This window comes from Barbatula barbatula (assembly GCF_947034865.1).
Source record: "Barbatula barbatula genome assembly, chromosome: 7".
NCBI classification, from domain to species: Eukaryota; Metazoa; Chordata; class Actinopteri; order Cypriniformes; family Nemacheilidae; genus Barbatula; species Barbatula barbatula.
Window position 1 is genome coordinate 8,283,110 of NC_136770.1, and position 21,072 is coordinate 8,304,181.

Below are 21,072 nucleotides of genomic sequence, written 5' to 3' on the forward strand. Positions count from 1 at the left end.
TTGCACCAGTGGAGGACCTGAGTAAGGTCCGACGTGTCCATCGCTTGTTATTGAAGGCTTGTGGCCGGAAAGAGGTCCTGCCGAATGGCCAACCTGGGGTTGGAGTAGAAGATCAGGAAGAATCAGAAAGAATTGAGACAGTAGTGAAAGATCTATCTGCGCTTCCTGCCAATGAGCTTTGTCTGAGACATTTGACTCCACCCACCGCATAGTTCGGGGGTAGTAATCCCGGGGCAGCATGCTTTGTTGTATGCGTTAACAACAGTACCAACGTTTTGAACGAGGATTATCTGCGCTGTGCGTCATAGTAAAGCCCTGGTTGTGCTGTGCCTCATCAGCTGCTGTTCTGTTCTGTTTTGTCTGTGTTTGGAGTGCATCACTTGGAATTAACCGCTCCGAGTAAACTGTTCGAACCGTTCAAGTGAGCTGTTCCCAGCGAGCGGTGACTCCGTTCAGTGATATGCCTTGAGTTTTCCCTGTTTACTTTTCCTTGTTTATTTCTTCAATTTCCTTGTTTATTTAATTTCCTTGTTTATTTCTTTAAATTAATTTCCTTCTTTAATTCCCATGACGAGTATTTTCGAATTTGTATTTTTATTTTGAATTTACTTATCGTATTGTTGAATTTATGTTTATTTATTATGGTTGGATCTATGTGATTTGTGTCATTTCTGGTTTTGGGTTGAGACGGCGAGGTCGGGACCAAGGAGTTGGTTCCTTCCCAGAACTGTACCATAATTCCTTATATTATTATTTTTGATTTGCATAAAACTGCTCTTTAATGTTTCTTTTCTTTTGTTTGCTGGCAGGGCCTGGGCACCCGGGGGCAGACGAGTGACCAATTAGGTGGTAGCATCTTGTTTGTCGTGGCCTTTTCTGACCTGAGTGGTTGAGTGTGTGTGCGGTGCTAGCGTGTGTGTGCACTGGATAGAGTAATTCCCCTAAAGGTGAATTCTTGACCCCCTTGGGTACTCCCGGGTTTCTGCTGCAGCCAACATTGGTATTCAGCAAATTGAAGAGAGTGATTGCTGGTCAACGCTTTTTATATTATAAATGCTTGCTTAATTATTAATAAAATATATATATATTTTCCCATTACCTATGTCTCTGACTCCAACTGTGATTAGGAACTGTGTCTGCCTTTAGTTTAGAGGTTGTGTTAAATTCTTGGGGCGAAATTCCCCAAGTGGCGTAGTCGGAAATAATAAACTGAATTGAGCGTGCGTATAAATTGTTGTCCGTCCAATTCCACATAAAATAGAGCTGCACGCTTACCAGCGCTTCACTACAATAGCAGTGCAGCCAGTCTCCTCTAATGAGATACATGAAGCTGGTCCTTATTTTTCAAAAGTTTTTCTATATTGGGCTGCAGCTGACTTACTGACAAAGTCAGTACATTATGTAGGTGAGAGTCAGTTAGTGAGCTTCTCTGTCATGATTCCGCTATCATGTCATGTTTATTCTTGGTCTTGCAGCGGAGTCATGGCATAGCCTTAGGTTTTGTGTGAGAAAGACATGGCTTTGTTTTGATTCTGACATGCCATGTGCTTTCTCGTGTCTCGTCAGTGTTTCCCGCCATCTCGTTTCCTCGTTAACCTTCCCTGAGTGTTTCAGTACCCGCACCTGACCCTTGTTAATTATCCTTTGTCTGTCTCCCTTTAAAACATCCTCGTGTTCATTGTCTTGTGCTGGTTCGTTGCATTTGTTACCCCGTACTAGTAGCCTTGTTGGCTTTCCTAGAAGCATTGTCGTGTATAGTACTTGAGTTTATTCTAGTCTTTGTGAGTGTTTGTTTAGTCTTAGTGTTTTATAATTGAGTGTTTAGTTTTCAGTTTATCAGTTTATCGTGTTAGTTTTGTGTACTGTCTTTTTACCCCCCCGTGGGTTTTTGTTTTCTGTATTTATTAAAGTCTATTTGTTAACCCCTTCATCCCCGTTTCGCTGCCTGCAATTGGGTTCTCCTTCAGTTCCACAACATTCTCAGTTTACACCTGTTCAAATTCATCAGACTAAAAGTCTGCTGGCATTTTCTTAAGCCGAAGAAGGACGTAGCAGTGTATCGAAGCTCCGATCGAAGTTTAGCAAGCAGCTTATTAGCCTCTTGCTTTCGTGCCTCCCCGCTGTACTTTGAGAAAGCCGAAGAATGTTTTGTTTCATAATGACGACGAATATTGTACTCTTTCAACACAGCGACTGACTGTTTGCAAACTAGACACACTGCCTTTGAATTAACCTCAGTAAAAAGAAAATCAATTTGCCAATTTGTTTTAAAATGTCTCTTGTCTGTGTGCCACTGCCACCCTCTCTCCATTATTAATGTTAGCGTTCCTTGTCGCAAATCGCGCCGTTTCTGCGAATCACAGTAGGCATGCTCAAATAAGAGTCAAATTTGCTTAATCATAAATAATTAATCCTTTAATTTTACATCATTGTACATCATTGTCACTGAAAACATGTCATGTAAAATGTTAAAATATTATGTCAAATCAGATATTAAAATCTGCATGATTGCCATTTTTTTTACCTCTCTTACCATATATGGCATTGCGGGCCAAAATAAAGGTTGCAGCGGGCCAACTTTGGTAAATTAAACATGGTAACATAATCATAAGCAACAACAATCCCACTAGAATGGGTAATACCACCTGCTTGAGCCCCACTCCCCAACCTTAGCAATTCCACCACTTCAACAGGCTGTTTAGTCAGCTTCCTGATGGCATTCTTCATGTGCTTTAAAATGTCTGTTACATTATCAGCATAATCCGGAATGTAGAAACAACAACTGACCCTGAGCATTTTACACACCCACCGCTTTTCTCTGGCGTAAGCATATCTAAAACTAATCTACTCTGTAATACTACTTCCCTCATCTGTGCCATTTCCTCGCTCAATAGAACCAAAGCTTTTTCAGTCGAGTTTGCCAATGCCAACACCTGCCAAGCCAATCCGTTCAATTTTGTCATGCTTATGGCTCCACCAAGACCTCCAAAAATATTCCACAGGACAATGCCCAGTGGGGACGTCCAGGGGTCCATCAGCCATGCCCCTTCATAGGTACTGGGCATGCTGTTTATGTCGAGCAAATCTCTTTTTTCTCAAATCTTTCTAGGTGCGTAGGCAGCTGTTCCTACGGACAGGAGTGCTGGATAATCAGCAGCCTGTCCATTTCACGGGCAGTCTGTGGAATGCTTTTTCCCCACAGACCCCTACTACGCCACTTAGGCCTACCTCATCCTCTGAGAACGGGCAGGTGAAATTCCAATTATTAAATGAACAATTTGGTTTGTTATCATTGGTTTTCACCATGTTTTTGCATTCTGATGTTCCTATGAGTGGCCCCCCTTTCGCTCTACACAGGCAAACTGTGTTTCTTTTGCCTCTTTATTTGGCCGTCCCAGGGGACATAATGGCCCACATTTTCAAATATTTTTGCCTTATCCACAACATCACCTGAGGTACACGTACCTCGATGTGGATGCCATTGCGAAGAGCCATACGGTTGGAGTTGCCACTCCTTGGATACCCCTTTTTGCAGTGGGAGGCATGTCTTTCCCACGACTTCCTCCTGAAATCTTTGACTACCACGAAGTCTCCTGGCTGGAAGCTGTGTAATGATGGTCAGCTCCGTTTGCTACTGCTCTTTTGACCTGCACAAATATTTTGAGAGCAAAAACACAAAATCACATTGCCTGTAACATCCGTCTAGGCCATACGTCAAAATCGCAAAAGCAGGGAAAAAAAGTCTTGGCAAACAGGTGAGGCCATTTGGGCCCCCCCTAACATTGTATGTGTATTTACATGAGCACTTCTTCCAGAGTGCACGCTCAGCTGGTTCTGCAAAATGTTTGCATTTCTGCGAGAGAAAGAGTTTTGTTAGTGATTTCTGGAGAAAATCTGTCTGTGGCTCTGATGTTGCTTGCTTTGCTGCAAGGTCAGCTCGTTGGCTTCCTGTAGAAATTGTTTCTGATACAAAGTGTGTGTGGCATAGTCACACACAACAATGGCTGATGGGAGAAGAATCGCATATCGACAACCTGTGTGTGATTAAGAATATTTTTTACCCATCAGCTTTTACAAAGTTTCTGTGTTTCCACAGTGTGCCAAAATTATGAGTTACACCAAATGCATATCTACTATCTGTGTGAATGTCTACATTTTTTACCCTTTGCTTATTCGCATGCGCGTGTGAGTGCAATGAGCTCTGCTGTCTGAGCAGAGAAATAGTCCCTAAAATGATATAAATTGCTTCTTTGCTTTTGGACGTGCGATGTCTGAAATCGCAGACACGCTTTGCGGACAGCTGTCTGCCGCGGTCAGTAATTTCGTGACCAAAAAAATGAACAAATCGTTTTGCCAGCTGGACTTTGGAGACATTTACTTTCTGTTCTTATCTCTAATCTTTTTAACTGGAAACAAAGGCGTGCACCGGTGAATTTGGGCATGGCACAACTATGCCTTTATTTTGAGAAACTCGTTAAATATTGGCCTTATACCGTTAAGGGCTTCTGATTTGAGGCTTCTGATTTGAGGGGGTATTGCTGTTTGCATGGACGAAAATTACCCTTGGGCGTTATCACAACAGGCTCACAGTTTCTAATCAACCCAACATTATACGGGCACCTTCCCAAAATTTCTGGTATGTCAATACTCATCATTAATCTTCCTGTGTGTGAAAACACTTCAAGTCCCCTTGTTGCTGACAGACAAGCATGACTCTCACGATGGGCGTACAACACATTTGAATATTGCACGTCATCCCTCTTAACCCATTCTATGGCGTGTGCATATTTGTCAGCAAAACACCCACAGCTCCCCACACCATTGCAATCAACGTCATGAGGCTCTGTGAGGCAAAACGTCTCGGTTACGTATGTAACCTCTGTTCCCTGATGGAGGGAACGAGACGTTGTGTCGAAGCCGACAGATGGGGTTCGCCCTTGAGAACCTATCATCTCTGACTGTTTTGAAAAGGCCAATGAAATTGGCGAATGAAATTTTCATGCCGGGCTCCGCCCCCGGATATCCGGGTATATAAGGGGAGCCGGCGTGCTCATTCATTCACCTTTTGTGCAGAGGAGCCTGAGAGCATCTCGTGACTGCTGCAGCGGACGGCTATTGTAGTGGCATGAAGGACACAACGTCTCGTTCCCTCCATCAGGGAACAGAGGTTACATACGTAACCGAGACGTTCCCTTTCTGTCGGTCTCTCGACGTTGTGTCGAAGCCGACAGATGGGGTTCCTATTGAAAACGCCACGGCACTAGCCGCGTCACAATCTCCAGCGAAGCGACGCTGACCAGCCTAGGCGAGTCAGACGTAAGAGCTATCGCGAAATTGTAACCTTCCAGTAGGTAGACAGGGGGTCCCAGAGCTTTAGCAAAGATGGGTAGCCCCTGCCCTCGGCCATCTCAGACGGCTCCATTGGCGAGAGCCATCCGGTACCGTAGGACCACTGGGTAAGTGCTATTCCCTCAAGGGGGAGGTGCGCTCCGGAGACCATTTCCCACCATAGGGGGGAATAAAGTGGAGACACCAACATGGTCTCACCAAATAGGGGAGAACTCATGGGAGGTATGTGCGGGATGCCGCAAGGTGGATGTCCACCTGGGGGAGGTCATGGGTTCCAGGAGGGGAACCAAGTCATGACGAAATCTCAGACGGAACCACCCTGCTGGGGGGTTACTACGTCTGGAGCACTGAGGTCGGTTAGAGCTACACGTGGCTAACTCAGCTTGGGCCTGCCAAAGGTGGCAGGCTACTCCGTCCAGCCCACTGCCTTGAGTGCTTAGTGATGGATGGAATGCCTATTCTTCGCCCGAGGGGAAAGAAGATCCTGCCCTGACCCACCTAACGAGGGGATGGCGCCCTTCAAAGGCGTACGCCCTGCCGGCAGCCGGTCTCACCTGGTGTTGCCCTGTAAGACTTGAGCTGACACCGGTTCCACGAGGAGGTTGTAGAACCTTGCGAAGGTGTTGGGCGTAGCGTCTGCCAGAGAGGCGCCCCGAGCCAGTGCCCACGAGGAGGCAACACCTGCCAGCGGGCACGGGCAGTCCGGAGATCGGTATGCCGCCGTGACGGCGTCCACGATCCAGTGCGCCAGTCTCTGTTTGAAGACAGCTCTGCCCTTCTGCTGACCTCCGAAACAAACGAAGACCTGCTAAGAGCCTCTGACGCCTGCAAGGTCACCACCTGGTCCCGGAAGGGAGTAGTGGGAACCTTGGGCATGTAGCCAGGCCGGGGTCTCAGGGTCACGTGAGAATCACCGGATGTCTTTGAGTGTCATCCGGTGAACTAGACTGGACATTGAACAATTGGAAGGTACAAACATATAAAGGGTCAGGTAACTATAGTCAGGTGTGGGAACAATCACTATGGTCGGAAGAGTGCAGTGTCTGGTGGGAAATTTAGTCCTTGGATTAAAAGTCCGGTGAATATGAGTTTATATGACAAGGAGGTGGCTCTGGTGCGGGGTGGGGGTGGGTGGTCGGCGAAGGTAGATCTGATGTTAAAGTACCCCCTCCTCCCGCTCCAGCGGGCCTTACTGGACAGCATGGATGGCCACGAGGACAGGGAGCGGCCTGAGAAGGTCAGGATCTAGAATATCATCTTGGATCAACCATGACTATTCTTCCGGTCCATTCCCCTCCCAGTCTATGAGATACTCCAAGCGACCGCCTCGCCTCCTGGAGTCCAGAATAGCTTCCACCCAGTATATTTGTTGGGACTCGTTGATAGGAGGTGGAGGCGGGTCAACCCCCGCACCACGTTTTTTGGAGGGAACAGAAATGGTTGAAGATTGATGGTCGAATTAACTTGAAAAGACTGGAAATACTGGAATGCCCCATACTGCTTTGGAATTTCTTCAGAACACTGGATTTTCAATCAAGGTTGAGCTTAGTGGGACTGGTAAGGAGCGAACATCTTTGGGCTGGTCACGGGGAAAGCATCAAGTCAGACACGTTTCACTCAATTGTAGAATCTAACAAGAACTCCATTCAATATTGGTGTAGATTTAACAAGGGGCATCCCAGGACGATACCTGTCGTCAAACCATCCAGAACTGAACTACTAGTGCGGATGAACTACATCTGGATCGTCCTTTCTGCATTATACCACACGGTGGCATGGACGATGCACCAGTATTCGGCGGCAGAACTTATCCAGTTCCGTTTGCGTCCTTTTAATCTTCTGTCAACTCCACATCTTCCCTTGGATATTGTGTACATACCACATCAGAAATATATACATCACGGGTGTCAGTGGAGTCATAACATCGATGGCTCGTGTCAAATACGATCCTTTTAGTCATCTTACCACGCTCGCCAAGTAGGCTTATACGGACTGTTAATCACAGTGTATTAACCAACCTGGCCAGATCGGTTGGCAATGATTCTGGTAAAAACTATTTCTCCTTTGGATTACTTAATATACGATCACTGGGGGCTAGCAATACTATATAAAGAGAAATTGAAGGTATCTCAGTTAACTATGTCTACATATTCTTCTTTTGAATCAATTGCCTTAAAAATTAATGGTGTGATTCCTACCATCCTTATAACTATCTAACTAGAGTACCAAATTGAATGGCGTAGTCAGTTACTGAACCTTTACCTTGTTTCAACTGTAGGAGTTGATCAGAGAAAGATAATGAGCTAACTGACTGACCAAAACATCCCTTGAAGTAAAAAATTATAATTCGGATTTGTGAGTGGGCCTCCGGCTTTCCAAACGTTCTGTTTTAAAAGTCTGTTTTACCTTCGCCGGTTCCCACCTCCTTCCTTCCTTTAATTGAACCTTATTACAGTGTCCCTGTGGTTTTATTGTTTCATAGATTACTTTAGTTCCATGTTTTTTTTATTAAGTTATACTTTGTCTTATGTTAAATCAATCTTATACTGCACGTGGATCCACTTCCTGCCTGGATTACTCCATGTTACAGTTTTATTGTTTTGTCTCAAGAAGCACACAGGCACTTATATTTAGAAAATCTACTTAAATGTCCTAATTGAACTATGAACTAATCCTGGCTTAGTTTAAGTCCTGTCTGTGAAACCAGGTCTGTAGGCTATACACCAATACCAAAATAACTCCATACTTCATATAAGCCCAGGGGTGCCTTTTTCTAAACCTTTGTGAGCCTAAGTTTATCATAGAGAACATGGCCACCAGCTCTACAATAAAAGAAAACACAACACAACCCAGGTTAATTATGTGACATGGTTGAGTGAGTAAAGTAACACTAAGGGCTATTGGTTTTTTAAAACTACTTCACATCTTCTTTCAACAACAATAAGCGCAACGTAAGAGTTAAACATTGTAATTTAACAAATAATACAAAATACATAGCAGGTGTACGCATCATGCAGCAATAAACAGCGGAAATGAAAACCTGCTAGAGTTCACATTAATCCTTTACTACTAAACAATTTGAACAGCTGAGGGCGGAGCGACACGTGCATCCCTGCCCCAGGTGTAGCCTCTCCTCTGGTTGTTGTGGCACCCTAGGACCGGGACTCAACAGACCCATTATATCAAACTGCATCCGTGCTTTCTTCCAAATGTATATACTTTCACACACACAGAAATATACACAGTTGTGCAATTTTGTGTTTAGCTTTAACAATCTGTGCTCTAGTGTTTCATGCATCAGGATTGGTGCAGAATGCAGGATGCTTCACAGTATGCAATATCGCTGCATGTTTAGCTTCTCTGTCCTGCATTTTTCAACAGTATATTAATTTGCCATTTTAATTTAATTGAATACCGAGCATACGGTATAAAGTAATTACTAGAAGATATTTAAATGTATCTGTTATATTTTGTTGAAGTCCAATATATATTAAAAACTTACTTGTTCTGTTTGGTGATATGGGCATGGTTTGTGTTGGGTATGGGACCGAAATGGGAGCAACAAAAAAGGAACCAGCAAAATACTTAATGGTAAATAAACCTTACTTTATTTTCATATCTTCAATATGAACGCAACATTATGTAATTTTATTACTTTACTAAAGAGATCTGCAGGGTGTATATAGATTGGTAGAATGGAGGGACCCACATTGTTCATTTTGCTGAGTCTGTATGCAGTGGATTAACATGTTTCTTTTAGCTCATCGCTCAAGCTCCCACTGCACATCAATATCTAATCCCTATTTCTCCCTGGCTCTCTTACACTCTCTTCTCTATCTCACTTTGTCCTCTGTAAAAGAAAAATGTCTATTGCAGCCATAAATCAGAAGGTTGTACTGGTCACTGGTTGTTCTTCCGGCATTGGATTGGCACTAGCTGTTCGCATTGCAAAAGATGAGAAGAAGAGGTTCATGGGTAAGTAGTAACAGATAGAAACTTCAAGAAACTGCTTCTAATGAAAATGTAGATTTTATTTTAGTATTTGGGACTTATTAATATTCAAATGATCAGAAGTTCTGCGTTACTTGTGGATTCTATAAAATAAATTGTAAGAAATAGGTTTTTGTAGATTACATCACTGCACAGCACGAATTGCAGACGGAGGGCAGCAAGTGAAAAAAGTTTGTGTTCATGAAAGGGGAAAGTGAAAAACTTAGATAAAAGTGGCTTAAAAACCTGAGTCTGCAGTCGGGAGGAAATTTAACACACCTAAACAACGATGGTTTGTGATGGTTAATTCCTATGGAGAATATCACATGCTGCCCTCAAGTGAACCATGTGATTGCAAACAACCTATTAAAAGGAGCCATAATCAGTTAGCCAGTAAATAATTTCTAGTATCTGAGATACAATCACACTACTAGAATGCATATTAGAAGATACGTTTAGATGAAACATGAGTTATGTTTATTGGCAGTGTATGCCACCATGAGGAACCTGTCTAAAGGCGCAGCTCTGGTAGAGGCAGCGGGTCGTACTTTGGGCCGCACTTTGGAGATCAAGCAACTTGATGTGTGTGATGAAACGTCTATAAAAGCTTGTGTGGACAGTCTACCCATGCGCAGGGTCGACATTCTCAGTAAGCACAGTGCTTCCTTTACATTCTACTCTTGTCAATTCCACATCAAAATACTAACGCTTTACTCCCATTACTTCTTTTTTCAATCCCAGTGCACAAAGTTGTGAAAAGTGTATATACAATATTTTCTGTGTGTTTTTGTCAGTCAGTAATGCAGGATTAGGATTGATTGGCCCGATTGAATGTCAGTCCATTGATGAGATGAAAGCTGTAATGGACACCAACTTCTTTGGGCTTGTGCGACTTCTGAAAGAGGTTCTGCCTGATATGAAGAAACGAAAAAGTGGCCATATTGTGGTCATGAGCAGTGTGATGGGAATTCAGGGTAAGTCACACCAGTAAATGGTTGCATAAACAGCTGCTAGGGCTGTGTCTTTAGAAGCTGTCAACTATCAATTGGCTATTTGCATATGGTTGCCATGTTGGAGTTCCCATATGGCCATCTAGCCCATCTAAATACCCATCTAGGCAAAAATTCTCCTTTTGACATACATGTCCGAGGTAAAGAGGCCCAGACTGGCATCCCAGAAGTTGATTGGCGCCATCTTGTGCAACAAGCCAATTAGTTAGGGCTAGTCAGTCTTTCACATACCTGTAAATGAGATGAGAAGCCATGACTTCCACATTTGTGCAAAGGTGGATTTATTTACAGACTCAAAAATGTAATTCAGACCACATTGTGAGTATATAGATATATACAGTGCATGGTTACTTAAAAGTATCAATGAAACAAAAAAAGGATAAAGAAAATTTGAAATCTATATACAGTACAAAAACTTTATAGAAGATTTGAATATATGTACTGGTAGCAACAAAATGCAAGTTGCTGTGCAAGTGCAACCAGACTGTTGCGCTGATTTTAAGATAGACCAGCACTAAAAATTCTTATATCAAGACTATATTTCTGTTGGATATTCAGGTTGCAGACAGAGGGCCCTATCAACAGGAGTGACGCAAGTGTTTTCTACTAGTTTCAGGCCGACGCAGTTTTAAATAAAACTGAAAGAATATCAATGTAAAAGATTTGTATCGTGTATATAGATTGTGTATATATAAGATATAAAATACCTTAAATATGTGGATAATGGGCTATAGGTGTAGCTTATCAGTAGCACAAAGCTAACTGGAAAATTAAGTCCAAAGGCACTAGTATTCGGGACAAGGTGCTCTCGGCTGGAGCCTCATAAGCAGTCTCATTCCTAACAGAGCGCCCCCTCCAATTGCCTCCTGGCGTGAGGAGAGAGCCGTTTATGCAATCCTTAATTTGCAACCAGTGCAGTGTTGACAGAATTTATCTGATTGTACTTTTTTGTTCTTGTAAGAACCATAGTGCCATAGTCTAACCTTAATGACATGAAAGCATGAATCAACTTTCCCACATCTGCCATTGATAGCATGTGTAACGTGTCATCTGAGGCAAGATTAGATCCAAACACAGTTTAATAAACATAATCCATGATACGGCATAGGTCATAAATCCAGGCAAACGGTATATCGAAGATAATCCAAAATGAGAAACACAGTTCAGGCAATGGTCATGGCAGGCAAAAAAACCAATCACAAAACAATATCCAGGTACAGGTTAAAACATGATTATACACGATCAAGGAACAAGGTAATGCTATCAGGAAAAACAATACTTTGCATTGAATGAGACGATGTATGGGGTTGAAAAAGTCCAGGTGATCAGCAACAGGTGTGACACGGAATGCGTGGAAAGGGTATGGGATCTGTGGAATTGCAGGGCAATCCAATTGGTGTTCGTTACAGCATGTGCCTTAGTTTGGATATCTTCTTAAGGTGATAAAACAGTTTTAGTTTTGGAGACATGAATTTCAAAAGACAGAACAGGGACAGGGATCAAAACAAAGTTTGGGTTAAAAATTCTCCCCCAGAATGTCCCTGCTTGTGAGGCAGTACTTTTCTAGAGTTCCGGAAGATTCGGGGGTTGGCCTTGGTCATCGAATATGCTGATTGTGGTCAGTTGTGGCCTGGGGGTTAGAGCGTTGGGCTTGTGATAAGAAGGTTGCTGGTTCAAATCTCAGTGCCAGCAGGTCATGACTGAAGTGCCCTTGAGCAAGGCACCTTACCCCTGATTGCTCTGCAGTAATGTGTCACTGTAAAAAAAACTACTTGTAAGTCGCTTTGGATAAAAGCGTCTGCCAAATGAATAAATGTAAATGTAATGTGATGATTGGGTTGAGTTCACAAATTCATTGGTTGACTCTACATGCTACATTGTGTTCCGGTAAAAACAAAACACCATTTTTAAAAGTTTTGTCGCGGTGAGTGTAGATCCAGTTTAAAAAATGACGAGTGTCTGTCACTTTATGTGAAGTCATCATTGTTCGACATTACGGCACTCTCCTGGACTGGGAGGATCCACTACATGCAGTTCTATGTCTCGGGACTGATTTGCCTAATCTTCATTTCAAAGTTCCTGTATGTCTCTCAATCTGTCCGGGCCTTTTCCCTTGATGTGCCATCCAGGAAGTTCTCGTACTCTTGACTTCCTCCAGCGGCGGTTTTGGTGGCCGGCCATTAAGAAGGACGTTAAGGTCTATATGGAGGCTTGCCGTGCATGCAGCCAGGGAAAGTATACACGTCAGCCTCCTCAGGGGCTGCTCCACCTTTTCCCGGCAGGCCATAGTCACACCTTTGCTGGACTTTGTTACGGGACTCCCACCGTCCAAGGACAACACAGTAATTTTGGTGGTTGAGGATCACTTCTCTTAGGCTGCCCGGTTCATTCCACTTCCCAAAGTGCCTTCAGCCAAGGAGACAGCTGAGCTCCTCATGAATCATGTATGCCAGATATTAGAAATTCCCCTGGACATTGTCTCCGACCGAGGTCTCCAATTCTTTAAGCGCAGAGGGGCAGCTGTATCTAGAGTTTTGAGTTAACATTTAAAAAATCCCTGTTATCTGTCTCTAATAACATTTTGGGCTGTTAGAAGACGAGGTGTGCTGCTGCGTTTTGAACCAGCTGAAGTGGTTTGATAGCCTTTGCAGAAAGACCAGCAAGGAGAGCATTGTAGTAATCCAACTTTGAGATTACCAGGGCCTGGACAAGGAGTTCTGCTCAGTGAGGACAAGGAGTTATGCTCAGTGAGGTAGAGTCTAACCTGAGATCGTAGAAACACGAGTAGTTTTGTCTTGGCCAGGTTCAGCTGGAGGTGATGCTCTTTCATCCAAGCTGAGATGTCACCTAGGCAGGCTGTTATGCGAGCTGCTACAGTGGTATAATCTGGGTGAAACAAGATGTAGATCTGGGTGTCGTCAGCATCGTCAGTGATACGAGAAGCTGTGTGCCCGTATGATGGGTCCTAAGGATGTCATGTAAATGTAAAAAAAGCAGCAGTCCAAGCACCAATCCCTGAGGGACCCCAGTGATCATGTGGTGAACAGTGGACAGCGAGCCCCTCTATGACACCTTGAATGATCTGCCGGAGAGGTTGGACTGGAACCAGCGGAGAGGGGAGCCTGAGATTCCTTTCGCACCATAGTGGATTCGCTATTTATATGGCAGAGCCGCAAGACTACTAGACAATTCCCCAGAGAGAAAACTCATCTGTTCATGCCAGTGGCGGTTCTAGACAACATTTTTTAGGGGGGCCAAGGAAGGGCCAATGTTTAACCAGAGGGTTATATTCAAGATGGGCTGTACTGGTACATCATTCTTGGACTTGCTGATATCTGTAGGAAGATGTACAGTAAACACACATTTGTTTACTTATGCATGTTTATCGACATGTATTTCAATTTATAAGACAAGTTTTTACTTAAAAAAATAAACATTAAGAGTCATATTGTCACAAAAAGGAATTTACAACAGAAAGCACCATTTTAAGGACACACAGTAGGCCAACAATGAAATTATAATTGCACTGCTTTACAAATACTAAAGACCTTCTTCATCACAAACCTGATGGTGCAGTACTTGATCCACTTTCTGTCCCTCTGGCTGTTCCCCTCTCTGTCCCTGTATATTTTCTTCCTCCTCACCCTCTTCTTCATGCTCATCACCCCTTCTTCATGCTCATCACCCCCTTCTTCATGCTCATCACCCCCTACTTCATGCTCCTCACCCTCTGGAATTTCCCTCTCTGTGTCAGAGCCCTTACTTTCATCACATGCTCTCTCTCCAACCTCCACTGACTCATCTGGCTCTCCCTTTTCCAGCTCCTTAACACCTTGATTTGTTTCTCTCACTTTTTTGTTTACTGGGGCAAAAAACGATGCTATGTGCCTTCCTCGTTTCATGATAACTATAAGAAGAAAAATACTTAGGGGCATGCATTACATTTCTTTGCCTGGGAACATGTGTGCAATATATTTTCACAATAAAGGATATTTTTGTCTTCATTTATAAATATTGTATATGTATTAGCCATTCATGGTCAATGCATATATTGCAGTACATTTAAAAATATAAGCACTAGTTTCCCATATATGGAAATGCATTATGTAATTTATCGCATTACGTTTTGAAGTATATTCCCATATATTTTTGTTTCGTGAGGGCATTGTGTAGACCTAGTAGCAAGGATACTGACATTTAGATATTCGCTTCAGCTTCAATAAGTTTGCTTAGATATGAATATATCTAGGGACATGTCTACAGAGGCACGGGTCTCCCTAGGCCTCCATGTAGAACCGCCACTGGTTCATGCGGGAGAATAAAAGGCGTGAGCAGACCATCTAGAGGACAAGACAGATTTTGTATCTTTATGTACACGATAATAATCTTTTGGTAGCACTTTAGATTACGACCTGCAATGTACCGCATAATTAAACAATTGTAACAATAATGTACATCTACTTTGTAGGTAAGGGGGAACAATATGCAAAGTTTGAGGAATAAAATACTGTTTGTATTTTAAAACTAAAGGGTAACTATTTTAATAATCGTAGCGTGAACGTACACAACATTTTTGTAATTTCAATGTACCCATAAATAAGCTACTGTGGATATGAATTAAGTATGGGTATTCTTATTTTATTATTAAGGCAAACACGAAATAAGGGGATATTATGTGTTCAGTTTTTGCGAAAGCAAAACAGCACAAATAAAGCATGCAGACTGTCTGTCAAATTGAAAATTGAAAATTTTATTTGATTGATTATGGGATTGTTGGTCCCTATGCCTTATTTTGATGAGTTTTCATGTGTAAAATATGCAAAATCAATGTTGATCTTTTGAGACTATAATCAAGCTGTTGTGTATTGACACAAATATATATGTATTTAAATAAAGTGTTCTTATTATGTCTCACTACTTAGTGAAACCACTAGGTGGTTGTGTATGTTCCATGGTATTAAACTTCTGTTATACTGAAGAAGTGCGTGAGCAAAAGGCAGCCTGAGCAGTGTAACCTGTAGGCCTATACCCTGTTCGGCACGCACGTGTCTTTTCTTGGTCAGCTAAATCATAAAAGGCATAAACCTTAAATACTAGTTATGGTTCCTTCTGTCTGAAAGTAGAATACATTACAAAAGTAGTTCAAGATCATGAAAATCATGTGTTCAGCTGGGAGTACAGCACGTTCAGCTTGGGAGTACAGCATGAGCACAAAATACATCGATGCATGATCACTGCATAACTGTTGATTAACTATAAGATTGTGTAATTTATGCAGGAACAGAACATGCAGATTGCCAATAATCTACAAATCCAGCGTTATATCCACCATTTATATAACATTCCTATATAAGGAGGCGGGAATGTAAAACAACTTTTTAAATAACAAAAACAAGCAATAAAACAAACTTAAAATGCTGGAAGCTCCCTCACGGTTGACTGTCGGCTACACAAACACAATAACACATCACATAAAGTCCAGGCCTGGTCCTCTCTCGCCCTTCCCTGTTGTCGCTCCTCTCTCATGCTTCCGGAGCTCCTCCGTTAGAGATGCGAGACGGGTGCATGCGCAGCTGTTCCCACACCTGTTCTCGTCCCGCCCTGCTCACCACATACCCCCATAGCCCTTGCTATGGGGACAGTCTCTACAGCCATAGCACCCAGGGGTTAGGACAGCCGAGACAAGAGAAAAGGAGACAGAAACACAAGGAATGACACAGGCGAGAGAGGAAAAAAGAAAAAAAATCCTGCTCCGGTAGCTGCTCTTCCTCGCAGTGCAATCCGATGGTACTGGACGCTCGGTGGATGGCTCAATCCTCCTCCACCCCCTGGAGGCCAACAATGGCTCCTCCGGCTGAGGGCAGCCTGCAGCTTGTCCTTCATGGAGGATGGCAGCATACTCTGGGCCACGGCGAACCACGGCGACTCCACTGCTCCCTCTCAAAGCAGCGAGGGCTCTCCGACAGCATGTCTGTCCTTCTTCCCGGGTTTCCGCACCAATGGAAGGAGGCGGGAACCGTGGGCGTACTTTTCCGGGAGAACTGTCCAATAAGGGACTAAGAAAAGTTGTTTCGTAAGGGAAAATACAGAGATAGCCTTAAAGTGGTCGTATGGCGTGAATACGTTTTTTCTTATGTGTCATAAGTTGCCCATGCATGTATTACAGACGTTTAACAATAACAATGACAATAACCTCACTCTACCCATTACATGGAAAACACAAGGCTAAGTTTGTGTTCATTTATGTTACTGATCTGTGTACAGCTTGCGTGACACATTTTAAAATTAGACCTTGTTTTATTTACAAAAAAAGAGAGATTAAGACTTTATAATGAATTTTGCTTGATTTAAATTTGGTTTTAGTTATGCCTGATGTTAGCGTTGAAACATTTTTAAGGACATATTTTAAAGCTGGTTATATTTCCAGGAATAGTACTTGTTATGCTGTTTATCTTTTCTTAAATTCATTGTGCTTAATGCTGAGTGAAATGGCTCTAAACTGGTTAAGAATCTTAATTAGGTAATCTTGCTCAATGTATTTCGAAACCGGGCCCATTAAAACTATTATTAATACAAGGAGCATCACAAGGGTATATTTCAGCACCTACATTGAATAGATTAATAGAGTATTAATACATAATTAATTACATTTATTGCAGCTCTCAGTATTTAAAAGAAATAGTGCATGAGTGCTTGATCACATACAACTGACAATGGTTGAAGGCCAGCATTTGTTAGAGCTTTACCTATTGACATGATACATGTATATATATATATATAGTTATGCAACCTGCCACAGACAAAAAGAACAACCATCTTTAAATAACAATAAGTTTTGTTTTTTATTTATTTATTGTGTATGCTTACATTTGGTTCATTTCACCTGTGTGTGAAAGTTGCAACAATGAATGTAATAATGTATTTGAATCTGTATTTTACAGGATTATCAACATCGATTTAACCATTTGACTGTTATTTAATCACTGCCCTGTTCATGTACACAGGTATATTGTTTAATGACATTTATGCTGCATCAAAATTTGCTGTAGAAGGATTCTGTGAAAGCCTGGCAGTTCAGGCACTAAGATTCAACCTAAAGTAAGTTACCATTTGTAGTTTGACTTTTGACTTTTTTTGTAGTAGGCCTGTCAATATAATATACTGCAATATTGATTTTGAGACCTCCGTGGTCTTTTTGGAATGCTTTAAATATCTTAAATTACACCTAAACTTAATATGTGCAGTATAAGCCTCATTGAACCTGGACCAGTTATCACAGAGTTTGAGCGCAAAGTTTATGAAGAATGCTTGAAGATAGACCTCTCCAGAGCTGATAAGGTGACTGCGGACATGTTTACCAACATCTACTTGAAGAATTACAGCCAGATATTTGAGACTCTTGGACAAACACCAGAGGATGTTGCAGAGGTGCTTACATGACCACACACACACACACTACAATATCAATTTATTATCAACTTTATTAGACCACCGCCGGTTTGTGTCATGTAAATATTACATAAAATACATACATTGTATCCATGAGATTTTAATGAAAACAACAAAAAAACTAACAATTAAGAAAAGAAAATCTAAATAACTGCCACTTCTCTCTACCCAAAAATGGTTTAGGCTAAAAGTCATGACCCTAGCTTGTGAACAGGTTCAGAGCTATGGGTGGGCCTAGGGGGCTGAAACGATCTCAGCAGTCAGCAGTAGAACTCTGCCAGTTTGTTACTGCAAGCTGTAGGTTTATTGTGACAGCAGGCAAACTTATGAAGCTGGACTAATGAGTGGATTAGGCATGTTTGTTTAATCGGCGAGAGGAATAACATGGATGAAACATTAGCAATGAGATCAGGTACGAGGGAGAAGGCCATTAACAATAGGTAAGACAAAAAGTTGTATTTTCGCATCTTTTAGTACTCTTTAATAGCAATTTTCTGTGAAATATGTGCCGATCAGGTTTATTCGGGTCCAGCTTTTAAATAATATTCGGGTCCGGGTAGTTCATTTCCCAGGTCGGCACAGGCTCGGGTCAAACTTTAAAAATATTGGACAGGTCCATTCAACAATGTCGTGATGCATGCGCGGATGTCATCTGATGCATTGTGGCGATTCTAACAGCAATGATCAATTTGTAAATGTAATTTTGTCTAATAATAACTAACAGTCCGTTGTTATTTCTTTATTTACTAGCACACATACAAAATCATTACCATGGAGAACCCACCATTTCGCCATCAGACCAACACTCTGTACACACCAATGACAACCCTGAAATATGCTGATCCAAATGGTGACCTTCCCATTGAGACCTTCTACAAGATGGTATTTGAACATGACAAGGTTTTTAATGCCAGTCTCAATTTCCTCAAGCTCCTACGCTGGAGAAGCCGCAAGAGCTTTACTATTGAGAAAGACAAGACTGCGTCCTAGAATACTCTACTGTAATATTCTCGAAAGAATGAACACAAAAAAGTAACCTGTTTTCCCTGCACTGAAAAAGTTATGTACAAAATGTTCTTTAAGGGAACTTAACATTGGCATCATGGTATAAATGTTATAGAAATACTTCGGGCGCACCCCATTGTCTAAAGCATGTGAGAAATAAAACCTATATGTAAGCTATTGTAAGGTAAGGTGACGTAATGATCAATGCTATAGAGACCAAATAAAATCCCAAAAGGTTTCTTAAAACATAATGTCTGCATTGGACTCCACGGAGTTAGATGTGGGCATGCATGTTGGTGCATCAGCAGAGAAGTTTAAGTAATCTGAGGAAACACTTGGGATTATGACTTGTTCTGTTGCCTAACTGTCTGTTGTTAACTGAATTTAAACTGCTCAAACAAGGAGCAGGGGGTCATTTATTCAAAACTCAATGACCACTTCCTCGATTTCCACTAGCGCTTTGTCATCTGATATTACAATAATGAATCACTCAAAAAATATTTGAGCTTGATTATTTTATATTTTTACATAATCTCTGCTAGCAATGAACACAAAGTTTTTTTCTGGAACCTACTGTTCGCATACAATTACAGTGCAAACGTTACAATTGAAACAATGGGTGGGATTCATTGTAGTAGACAGCGGGTTAGTGGTAACACTTGGTAGAAAATTGTCTTTGACGCAGATAACTCAATATTATTCCATCTATAAACTAAACGTGGAAATTGAAATCTGTCTATATAATAGATAGTTATCCACACATCTATCATCCAGCCATCCCTCATCTAACCATCCTTCTATTATAGATAAATACACATGGATAGATTTATGAGAAAATGCTGCACAATTATAACAAAAAAATAGCTAATATTGTAATTTCAAAGCACAAATTGCCGACCCTATATACAGTAACTTTCTAAACATTAATGTTACAATTAACCCAGCCTTATTATAGCATACAAATAGGGGATTTCAAACATGCTTCAGACCAGCGTTTTTCAATTGCAGTAGGCGACCTGCGCCCCCCCAGAATGTCTTAGATGTCTCTGAAAACCTGATTAACTCATAGGCTTGAGCATACCAATAAGCGACTGACATTATAGCACTGTGAGAGTCATTTGAAAGCAAGCATATAGATTATAGATCTACTTTCAAGTAATTCCTGTGGTCTTGTCATGTCATTCGCTATATATTCAAACAAGACTAATGTTTCAGGTGTCTCCATAATTAACACACAAGCTAGGGAGTTGTATCAGTATATCCTTTATTTTAATCAAAAGTCTTGTTAATTATTTATAATAACACAGTGATCTGTTATCTTTTGTTTCTAAAAGTACAGTCATGCAATAAATGTATTGCAAACCAACTTTAAAATAAAAATATTGCTTACATGAATCTTGTGACTTATTCTTTTGCTATGGAGGAAAACATTTGTTAGATTGTTGATATGTCTTTTAAAATACTTCTGGAGACACATTCAGAAAAACTTGAGATGGAAAGAGTCAAAGGTTTTATTTGCTTTGTGCCAGGAAAAATAATTTATACATTAAGGATATCTCGGTCGCTTACCATTACCTTTGGAATCTGTTATGAAACCAGAGGAAAGATTCTGGTGTTGGAGAATGCAGATGTAACAGCCGATAGGATGGACTAAAAAAGATCCTGTATTGTCAAGACGGAGAGAAAGGGTGCAAAGAGGATGTTTAGATGAATTACTGCACTGAAAAAAACGGACTCATCCGTTACATAATAATTTCGACATAAAATTTGCACATTAATATAATTGTATTTTATCATGTTTGTTGAGTCCAAAAATGTCTCATCAGTTGAACGTCCTTTATTCATGTGTTAAATTTTGACATAAAATTTGTACATTTCTATAACTATAATTAATCATGTTCATTGAGTAAAAAAACTCATAAGTGATTTTCCTATATTGCATTGACAAATCAAATATATCTACATTACATTACACTAAGATTCCAGCAATGAGTGAAACCCTCATGTGTGTCAGCAGCTACACCCACTTCTGCCATGCCAACTGACTACTATGGTGGTGTTCTCATGCCCAACCCATCATGTGACATCATCGTGGCACATTCTCTCAGTGAGGTTCAAAATGGCACAACTGTTGTTCGAGTCTTAAATTGAGTTGCATTCAGGTCAACACCTGGGTGAGCTTCATTCGGCTTCACCTGTTGACATAATTTTAGGTGAGGGACATGTTGTGCAACCTCCTCTGTGCATGATTTAGCCCCATCTGTACAGA

At 41.5% G+C, this 21,072-nt stretch overlaps 1 protein-coding gene across 2 annotated transcripts; it reads left to right on the forward strand.

Annotated features, from left to right (window-relative positions):
* Positions 1 to 8,493: 8,493 nt before the first annotated feature.
* LOC306896453 (retinol dehydrogenase 8) lies at positions 8,494 to 20,196 on the forward strand. 2 transcript variants are annotated; one of them, XM_079460466.1, is made up of 7 exons: positions 8,494 to 8,940; positions 9,209 to 9,324; positions 9,827 to 9,988; positions 10,134 to 10,313; positions 17,354 to 17,447; positions 17,594 to 17,777; positions 18,549 to 20,196. In XM_079460466.1, exons 2-7 carry the CDS (start codon positions 9,213 to 9,215, stop codon positions 18,786 to 18,788), a joined length of 972 nt encoding a protein of 323 aa, XP_079316592.1. In that variant the 5' UTR covers positions 8,494 to 8,940; positions 9,209 to 9,212; the 3' UTR covers positions 18,789 to 20,196. The 2 variants fall into 2 exon arrangements, with proteins under 2 accessions (XP_079316592.1, XP_079316593.1); XM_079460467.1 differs by lacking the exon at positions 8,494 to 8,940 and having other exon boundaries at positions 9,131 to 9,324; positions 18,549 to 18,648; positions 18,729 to 20,195.
* Positions 20,197 to 21,072: the final 876 nt, after the last annotated feature.